Below are 10844 nucleotides of genomic sequence, written 5' to 3' on the forward strand. Positions count from 1 at the left end.
AGTGACATCACATCCAGCATTTTTGGCCTATGATCGGGGTTCTCACACAAGTCGACATACTTAGTGTAAAATGTGAAATATTTCACCCGCTTTCCCTTGGGAAATGGATTTCTGAACAGGCTGCAGAATATCTGAGCAGCACTACTACAGCAGCAGCAGCAGCAGCAGCAGCAGCAGCAGCAGAGGATGACTATGCCTCATTGCAGTTGGATTTGCTTCAGAACTTTGACCTAGCAGCTAAGCGTTGATTAAGTTCCTCTAAAGGCTATTAGGGAGTTTAGTTCCTGGTGGTGGAGCCAGCAGCCAGCTGACACATATCACCGCCGTTCAGTTGAACGAGCTGATTGGCCCATTAGGTGGATGAAGCAGACCACTCACAACCTGGATACAGTGTTTAAAAGTCAGAAATGTGTTTTTGGTCATGTTTGGATGTTAGTTTGCTGAGACAATATTAAACTAGGGCTGTATATGTATATAGACGGAGAACATCCTTGATGAAATGAAGTAAATGCTGGCCGCTTTTAACAGCAGCAAAACTATGTAAAAGCTGAAACTTTATGAGGAAATGTTTTAAATAGTAAGGTGTTAGCGACAATGCATGTGTTATAGCAGTAGTGAGCATACGACTGGATGAATGAGACTTGGAATATTCTGCACGAGTTGTGTGAGAGTTTGTAAACAAATGATTCGATAAAGTTTTGCTGTTTTTAAACACGGCAGATCCGTTTTTGGATTCTTCGTTCACCGAGGAGTCATACTTCAGTCATACAATAATTCAAGCTAACGCAGAGTCATTGATATACAAATGCTCATTTTTTTGGTTAATTATTCCTTTAAGAATGAATCTGTTTGTGCAGGTGGTTTTTGCATGGGACCAATTCTGTTAATTGGATGTTTAGTCAATTAATAAAATGTCAGAAATGAATTCTATCACCATTATTGCAGAAGGTGACATCATCAAACTGCGTGTATTGTCCAAGCAGCACTCCAGAAAACAAATCTGTCATTTGTTAAAACCCTCAAATATTGATATTGCTATCAGCCCCATGTGTATGTGTTTGACTTTAATTCATATTTCAAATTCCTTACAGTCTCCCTCTCTGTCTCTCCCCGGTTCTTCAGAGATCGAGCCTTTCGCACCGGTGCAAATGTCAGAAAAGATTCTGCTGCGCTTGCTGAAGCACCCCAACGTCATCCAGGAGCTGAAATACGACGAGAAGAACAAGCGGGCGGCGGAGCACTACCTCTTCCACAGGAACAAGCCCGTGGATTATTTCATCCTCATACTGCAGGTGTGTGAACACAATGAGGCACAAAGTGAAGGACATATTGCAAAATGTCCAACACCGGACCCAGCGCTGGACCCCTGCGTTTAAAACAGCACCAAATAGGATTTATGTCACTTACAAGGACAATATTTCCTCCATTAAGACATTTTTGAAAGTATTTGTACCCTAACCAAACTACACTAGACATTACACATAACACATTTAAGACAGGGACATGCTGCTGGTAGTACAACAAGATATTCTCTTCCTCGTTCCCACAGTCTTTCACAGTATAGCCGTCCCTCTAACAGAGCTGTGCTGCAGGTTTGTTCCCACAGGGGCCACGCATCCTAAAAAGGTATGCATGGTATGATTGTACTGCAGGGCACTTTGGATTTAAGCAAGCAACAATACCCTAGATCAACAGCTCGTTAGTTATACAAATGTCTGGCCTGAAATAAGAGTAGGGCTGTACCAAATGTCTTCTTTTTTACATTTACACTTGAAGCTTCTGTTTTCGATTGAAGCTTTGAATGTCATATTTTATGACTTCATCACCCTGAACATTTATTTTTTATAAATGTTTTTTATGGTGCCTGGTAATACAGGTGCGTTCCTCCCTTTGTGTTCCCAACAGTAAAAAAGTTTTTGAAAGGCTAAACGCCAACAAATATGGATTCCTGCAGAATATTTCACTCGATAAAAACATGTGGTGAATTTTGGAAATGTTATCGTTTCTTCCAATACATTTTTACTTTTGCACTTTACAACGCTGTAGAGTTATTGGAAAGTTGATCCTACGCAGCCACCACTGGAATCTAATTCTACATGTAGTATAATACTAAGAATATGAGTGTTGCATAATCTTTATCTGCAACTGTGCAGAAATACTGAGTTTAAACAGAATGAACATGCAAAAAAGAAGAAGCTGAGCAGCATCTGAATGATGATTTAGGATTTGAATGTATACGTTATGAATGAAGCTTTGACGCTTCCAAACGATTGGGTACAGGCCTAGATATGACACTTCAAAATATACAAAACAAATTGATAAGTGTGAAGAAAGTTATGTAGACAGTCGTGTCAGTTCTAAACGTGACATTGATGTAATTTCCGTGTTTTCATGTTATAAATCAACCACATGTCGTGCTACTGCACTGTACTGTAAAGACAGTGGAGCATCAGTAGTGGTGCTGTATACACATACATCTCTTTTCTCACAGCCACTCTCTCTTTGCAGACACCGTAAAGAAATCCTGCTATAGAGTTACAATTATTTATTCAAAAGCAGATCAAAACAAGTGCTGCTGACCTTCACGCGGCCTCAACTGGTCTGAACGTCCACTCTGTCTCTGAATACGTTGCCGACGCAGAGTCGTCCTCTTTGGTCTTGGGGAGAGTATCAAGTCTTTAAAAAGGCTGAAGATCAAGAGAAGGGCCAAATCAAATATATTACTGACATTCACACACGTTGTGTATTTCCCCCGTGCGTCCACTAAGTCGATCTGTGTTATAACCCGGGATCAAACAAGGTCAAGGTTAAACAAGTGTGGGTCCGGGTCACTGCCCCTTGAGACCGGGCTTTTGGAGCAGGTCGGGAGCTACTAACAAGAGTACGGATTTTCTACAAGTAGTAAAAAGGGGAAGCAGAATGGGAGGGGGGGGAAGGGCTGGATTTGTTCTAAACTCACGGTCGGGATGAATAAATATATTTAAGCAGAGAAAGTGGCAGATTTTGAACAGGGTGAAAGTGTAACTGCAAAGCTGTAGCGGAAATCCTAGATAAAACAGGGTCATTAACACAATGAAGCACTGAGGCTCCGAACGGAAAATGTGCAGTGAATCATTATTACTCTTTGTTTCAGATGTGGACAAAGTAGCGAGCGAAGTTAAAGAGCATAGTTTGTTCAACTCTTTGTTTCTCTGTCGATCTTTCTGTCTCAGGGGAAAGTGGAGGTGGAGGCAGGAAAAGAGGGGATGAAGTTTGAAGCGGGACCGTTCTCCTTCTACGGGATGATGGCTCTGACAGCCTCGCCAGGTAAGATCTCTAAACTCAAGTCAAATCAAGTCTCAACAAAGACTTCTGTCTGTTTAACGTCTTCTGTGGCATCCAAATGTCTTTATTCATGTTTGAGTAAACTATGAGATTGCAGCTCTTCTTTCTTTTATGAAGATGGAGGCCATTCATATTGGGACCTACTGTAGCTCATTTACTCTAGTACTGTGTTGTATTGGAGTACACATTTGTGGTACTTTACTTGATTATTTCCATTGTATGAAACGTTGTACTTCTACACTCTGACGGCTTTAGTTACTTTTCAGATTATTTTTCCTACCCTTCCTGTTGGGTGAAAACCGTGCATCTCCAAAGTGGGAGTCAAAACAACCTAAAACAACCACAGCAGTAAAATGCAACATACACATCAGTGCAGCAGTAATATTAATCCAAAAACATCAGATATAATAGCAAAAACACTGACAGGGAATATTTTACTGATACTTTTGCTGACAACACTTAAATACCTTTAAGTGAGGTTTTGAATGCAGGACTTATAGTGGAGTATTTGCACAATGTGGTGTTAGTACTTAAGTAAAGGATCTGAATACTTCTCGCACGACTGAATTACAACAGGTCACACAGAGAGCTGCGCACCAAACGTTACTACTTTGACTGAAATGTGTCCGTGGCATCAAGTATCAAAACATGCACCAAAATACTATTTATTTATTTATTCTTTTGCAGCCAGCGTCTGTTTGTGCTTGGGACAACATCTAACATGTTGATGTACAAAAAACGATATTCTTTTAAGTACAATATCAAAATAAGTACTGTTTTTGTATGGGGAACTTATAACTTGATACTTAATCAACAGTAATATTGAAAAAGTCACAAACACTCTCACTGTACTGCGAGTACAGTATACCTATTACATATATATATATATATATATATATATATATCCTGACTTCAAGATCATTACACAATGTTTGAAGATGTTAAAGAATAAGTATTTTAGCCGCAGTATACATGAAATGTGCCTTGCCCGATGTCATTGTCTTTTGTGTCCCCAAAGCACAGCTCAGTTTAGGACCTTGTGTGGTTAAAAGCCCACATTTCCCTTTGATGAATGATCACAAAGAAGGATTGTATGACTGACAAGGCTGTCCTGCAGTGACATCATAAGAAAGCGTCTCCCAGGGATCCTCTCAGTTCATTCATAAACTACAGCACTATTATTCTCAGCCCTTTCTCCGACTGTTGTGATTCACATGGGTGGTGAGATCTGAGAGACACCTACTGGGGAAACAGTAGAATAACTGTTCATGTCATGTGTGCAGGCACTCAGCAGTCAGGAGTCAGAAACCACAGACTTTATGAGAAGACATGACGTTGCAGTTGAGCTGATTGGCACTTTGTTCCTGTCGTTGCTGATGCTTCTTTACGCAATGTGCATTGATTGTTTGACAGACTCTCCTCTTTCTTTTCTATCATCTTCTCCCCCCCAGTGCCTCTGTCCTTGTCTCGTACATTTGTGGTCAGTCGGGCTGAATCATTAGCAGGATCCCCAGGTACAGTGGCTTTTTTTGTCTCTCCATACACCCAATCCTCACAAACTATACCGCCGACTATTTACATGCGAGAGTTGATAATGATTATGTTTTTGCTGGAATTCAACAGAAGAGTCAAAGTTTAACCCTGCATGCTTTGTGTAAAGTTACATCGTCTGCATTTCTTTTTGTTTTGGTGGGAGCATGCCTGAAAGTCTGTTTGTACCTGAACGCAACATGCACTGTATATTCATGTCTGTATAAAGAGAACGGAAAGAGAGGAAAACCGATTCAGATTGAGACTTACAACACCCTCATCCCCTGAGCCATTAGTCAAGTGGCTGAATGGTGTTGGAGACTGGGGGCCCCCGGAGCGGACCCAGGCTCCGCCCCGCTCGCCCCTAACCTTTAACCCTCTGACTTATATAAACAAGACCTACAGCTACAGCCCCCTGCCGGACATCGCTGAGTGCACATACTGAAGACACGCACATACACATATGTTCACATGCACAGCCACATGTACGTACACACACACACACACATACATACGGACATGCTGCCACGAACACAAACACACGCACATGCATCCGGAAATGCAGTTGAACAAATACACCCTCTTCTTCTCTTTAGCAGTGACCTACAGTGCACCCCTAAATGTATTTTTCACCCAGTTTGGCGCCCCGCCGCACACACGTTTCAGTGTGCCTGCACGTAAATGCATTATGTGTGTATTCTTAACACACACCGTATTGTATTGACCTTGCCCCTGCGGCCCCTAGAAAGTGGAGTACTAATCAGCAAGAGTTCACATGCCAGGTCTTTGGCCCACTGCGCTCTGTCCGCATGCACACACACACACACACACACACACACACACACACACACACACACACACACACACACACACACACACACACACACACACATACACACACACACACACATATTCTAACATGGGATTACATACATTCCAGTCGGCGTAGTAGCATTAGCGTTGGCCAAGCCGTTTCCACTTTGTTGTGTGTGATTTTCACTAGGCTTCTTTAAGAAGTGGAAAACATAATCTCGCTTTAATTAAAAAATTAAAAAACAGAACAAGTCTTCTATGTGGTAGCACATAGAAGGAAGCAGCATCACTGGAGACCACCAACTCAATACCTGCTGTATGAAACTCCCCCCTCACCTAAAGACTTACGTTAGAAATTAGATTTCCATACATCACAGCAAGCATCTGTGCCTAAGGTCTTAAAACTTGACCTGCAAAAATGTTACCAATAACACAGGATCTTAAGTGCTGCAGAAGCTATTGAGCAGCTCAAGTAGTTTTCGGAGAACATTGTGAGTCCGAGCAGGTACATCACAAGAGCTTTTGTATCCGTAGCTATTAAAATATGTCCAAATAGATGATGTACTGCACTGATTACTGTGATGATTAACAGGCTCAGGCTAAAGAGAGCACCTAGCCAGACCAAACAACAATGTGGCTCGATAGCAAGTGTCAGACTAGCATAGTGGGGTGTGAAAGCTTATCAAGTGATTGATGATGACATCTCTGTCTGCAGCCGTGCCGCAGTCCTGTGAGGCTGTACTTAAAGGGATAGTTCAGATCTTTTGAAGTGGGGTTGTATGAGGTACTTCTCCGTAGTCAGTGTATCACCTGCAGTAGATGACGGTCGGCACGCCCCCAGTTTGGAGATACAGAGCGGCAACAGCACGGAAGTAAAGCAATGTACTGCCGCAGCAACATTTATTGTAGCCACTTAAAAAAAAAGACCCATCTCAAAAAATCTATATCAGTTTATGTGTACGCTATATTTACAATATCTTCACAGCTTTACCTTGCAGTCAGAGAGGTCTTTTTCGACGTGAAACTGAAGCCGTTATCTGTGCTCTCTTCAAAGCCACCAGACTCCTTTGATAAAAACCATGGGATAAAACTATTGTTTTTGTCAATGGAGTCTGGTGGCTTTGAAGAGGGCAAAGATAACGGCTTCTGTTCCCCATTGGAAAATAACTCTCTGACCGCCAGTGAGGTAACGCAAATATTCTAAATATAGCTTACACTTAATACAAACTGGGGGCGTGCCGAGCGCCCTACTGTAGGTAATACACTGACTATGGATAAGTACCTCATACAACCCCACTTAAACAAAAAAAGTCTGTACTATCCCTTAAGCGCAGCGGTGCTTTAAGCTAAAGGCTAAGATCATGCTCACGATGAATGACATGGCTAACATGCTGATGCTAAGAAGTTGTAATGTTCAGAGCGTTAGCCTGCTAACATTAGCTAATTAGCACTAAACAAAGTACAGCTGTGGATGACGGGAATGGGATTACTTTTGCAGCTTTGTGGTCATAAACCAAAGTATTGGACACTTTAAAACATTTGACCTGATGATGGCGCTCGAAGAAAAGCCGGAGGATTGCCAAAGCTGTTAGAGTTCACCCTGTGGGTAACATGAATATCTGTGCCAAATTCCATGGCAATCCAGCTAATAGCTGAGAGGACATTTATTGCAAAACCACGCTGTTGAACGTTTGCTAGAGGAAACATCAAGGGGTGACCAAAGTTATTACAATACATAGTTAATGCTGCTGCTGATGACACTAAAAGTGTCGAGCTGTAAATTCTCACAGCCAGATGAAGGTGCAGTCCCCACCTCAAATTTGGGCTATAAATAATCTCCTCAACAATCGTTCAGTGGACAGTGACGGCACAGGAGAGACACACAACAGATGTTTTGTTTTTGCATTTCTTAATCCTTTATGGTTGTGAAAGAAACATGCAATGACAAAACAATCACTAATAAGCCAAGGTTGGAAATATGCTTTTGCATTTCCTTGGTTTAAATGTATTCTCTTCTCTCATCACCTGCTCACAGAAAATAAATCTCCTCCACGGCCGTTTGGACTCAACCACTCAGACTCCCTGAACAGGGGCGACCGTATAGATGCCATCACCCCGACTCTCGGCAGCAGCAACAACCAGCTCAACTCCTTCCTGCAGATATACGTACCTGACTACTCAGTCAGAGCGCGCACAGACCTGCAATATATAAAGGTGAGAACACACACAGCCTCACATGTTTACACATACATGCTGTTATAGAAGATTCTTGCATATGATTACCAGGCTGTTTATCAGGCTACTTATTTTGGCATAATATACTATAATTCTTTATAACATACTCTACTGTCACTTTCTTTATTTTTGTACAACATATAGGCTATGACTTTTTTATGTCATACTATACTGTGAATGAAATTAATTTACTAAACTATACTATGACTAAGACATTTGTATAACATACTATATATTGTGTGGGACTCATCATGCCTCCATCCTCTCTGTTTCCTAGATAACACGCCAGCAGTACCAAAACGCCGTAATGGCGTCACGGATGGACAAAACGCCCCAATCGACAGACAGCGAGTTCACTAAGATCGAGCTCACGCTGACGGAGCTCCACGACGGAGTGGAGACCCCCGCCGTTGTCGTCACCACCACAGCCAGCACCACCAGCACCACCCCGGCCGTGTCCGTATCCGTCGCCAACGAGACGTCCCACCTGCTCAACCAGCAGCAGCAGAACTGTGTGGGCCTCAGCAGGAGCAACCACAGCGCCCACAACGAGGGACCCATCTAGCCCCCGCCGAGCCCGGTGGAGACCCAGACCCTCCACCCTGTCTCGTGGACACGCGCTGAGCGGTGGCGTAGAAGGAGATGAGGGAAAGTCGGGAAGCGGGTGGAGTGAGGGTTCTGCTCCAACCAGTAGCCCCCAGTCAGTCAGTCAGTCAGTGAGACCCTTTCATGGAGGGGCAAGTGGGGAAGACGGGTGCTGTGTCACCCTAAACGCCCCCTACCTGAACGCTGTCAGATTCCCTGCTGTACTACACCCCTCTTACAGAGGGTGCACTCCGACAGTACCTGCGACTGAGCTTCTATTTTGGGACAATCTGACATTTTCATAGCGGTGACTTAGACTCAAAGATGACAGAGTGCATGCAAACCCTGTCCCTTTCTCCTACACACACAACACAACACTCGCTGTATTTTCTCCTCAGGCCAAAGACTTTGGTCCCCCCTTCGTACACTGGACACAGACTGTTTTCTTGCTAACATACACACACACACGTATTCAAACAGTCAAATTCCCACACACACACACATGCAACTCCCCCACCCGTGCATCTTTCAGGGAGGCTCAGTCGACTGTTGATCCCATCAGCGAGGACTCAAACCCAAACAAGCAGAGAGAACGGTTGGTCAAAGACTGCACCAAAAACCGCTTTGAAAGAAAACCGTTAAAAAACCACGAACCAAGAATGTTTTCCTGTATTTATTTATTTTATAATATTGTATGTATATATGTACGCGTGGAGACATGATATGACATAAACTGGCATACGAGCATGCACGAGCATGTACACAAAGGTGTGCGCGGGGGCACACGTGTCATATCAAAAAGGACATGCTACATATATGGAGACGAACATCCATTCATGTATATGAGGAGGTGAGGGTCTTTTACAGATACAGTATGTATATTACAGATCTTGTTATTTTTACTATTATCCTAAATCAGGCTTATGGTACACTATCTTTTTCACCTTTAAAAAAAATCACACTATTGCCTTTAAGAGAAATCATATAATTAATTATTTTAACAAAGTGCAATGAACAGCAATTTATTTAAGAGATGATTATGAATTTTAAAAACAAATCACTGTATTATAAATTGACAGATATATTTGTATGTATGTACTGTATGTATATGTATATTTGTTTTTTTTGAAAAATGCTAAACTGCAGCCATCCACAAGCAAAATTGTCCTTAGTCAGTCTCTATTCCTCTTTGTCTCTTTCATGTTTTTGCATCCTTTGACCTCAAACACAACGTCTACTATACGTTCATATGGGAGTAATGATGCCGAGACTATTCACCACAGTGTAGTGGAGGGGGAGGGGGAGGGGGGAGGGGGGGCACCTATGCATGTGGAGGTTGTGTGTCTTTATATTTTGCCAACTTTACGCATAATCAAACTTGATAATTGCACAGTATTAATGACCTCATCTAACATGTTGAGCATCATCAACGTCACAAAAAGTAACCTCGACATTAAACATGTCCATGAATGATACACAGCTATGCTTTTCCACTGTTTATGTGTGTGTGAACGTGTTTTTTTAATTTTTGTTTTTTTTGCATGTGTTTGTCTACAAAACGTAGCCCAGCGGTTCAGTTCATAAAGGCTATTTGTTTTGACAGCAGTGAATGAGAAAGAGACTAGACTTGTTTTGGCTCCCCACAAAATGTAGATTATAATCCATGTTTAATAATTCTTGAGTTAATTCAGATCGACATCTAAAATATATTCTTCACAAATGTTGGCTGCTATTAAAGAGAGATATTTATATTGATTTAATTGTATCTTAGAAACACTGTACCCATATATGTTTATTTCTTTCACAATTTAAAGAACACAGATTTAAAGAATAGTTGGACATTCTGGGAAATGCGCTAATTTGCATTCTTGCTGAGAGTTAGACGAGAAGATGGACGTTTTGTCAACATCTCATTTTTCTACGCTAAATATGAAGCTACAGTCGGTTAGCTAAACCTAGCATAAAAAATGTAAACGGGGGGGAAACAGCTAGCTCGTTTTTTTATCCACCTTCCATCCCCTCTAAAGATCAATAATTACTCCTTGAAGTAAATGCTCCGTGCCAAACAAATATTCTGGAACATAACCCCACAGTAAATCACAACCTCACATGTTTTACACTTAACGTTACACTAATTAGCAAGTTGTATCTTACTTGTTTAATCCATACTAAACAACGAAGTGTAAAAAGAGACGCTGCATTCAATAAGTTGTGAGTTTTACAGTTGGTTATGTGTCTTATATAAGTGATGGACTCCAGCATCGACCTCCTGCAGTAATTAGTAATCTTGTGGAGTCTTGTCTTCATGCTGAGCCGACGTCTCCAGCTTCATATTTAGTGTGTGTAGTCTTCTCATC

General features: G+C 41.9%; 1 protein-coding gene across 1 annotated transcript in view; it reads left to right on the top strand.

Moving 5' to 3' along the window:
- The window catches only part of cnnm2b (cyclin and CBS domain divalent metal cation transport mediator 2b), a 35949-nt gene extending 25987 nt beyond the window's left edge, over positions 1-9962 (top strand). The window contains exons 4-8 of the mRNA XM_029440945.1: positions 1123-1292; positions 3213-3306; positions 4776-4838; positions 7703-7881; positions 8180-9962. Of these exons, the coding sequence (XP_029296805.1) occupies positions 1123-1292; positions 3213-3306; positions 4776-4838; positions 7703-7881; positions 8180-8467 (794 nt within the window). The 3' untranslated portion in view covers positions 8468-9962. The remainder of the gene's footprint in view (positions 1-1122; positions 1293-3212; positions 3307-4775; positions 4839-7702; positions 7882-8179) is intronic.
- Positions 9963-10844: the final 882 nt, after the last annotated feature.

This window comes from Cottoperca gobio, chromosome 1 (assembly GCF_900634415.1).
Source record: "Cottoperca gobio chromosome 1, fCotGob3.1, whole genome shotgun sequence".
NCBI lineage: Eukaryota > Metazoa > Chordata > Actinopteri > Perciformes > Bovichtidae > Cottoperca > Cottoperca gobio.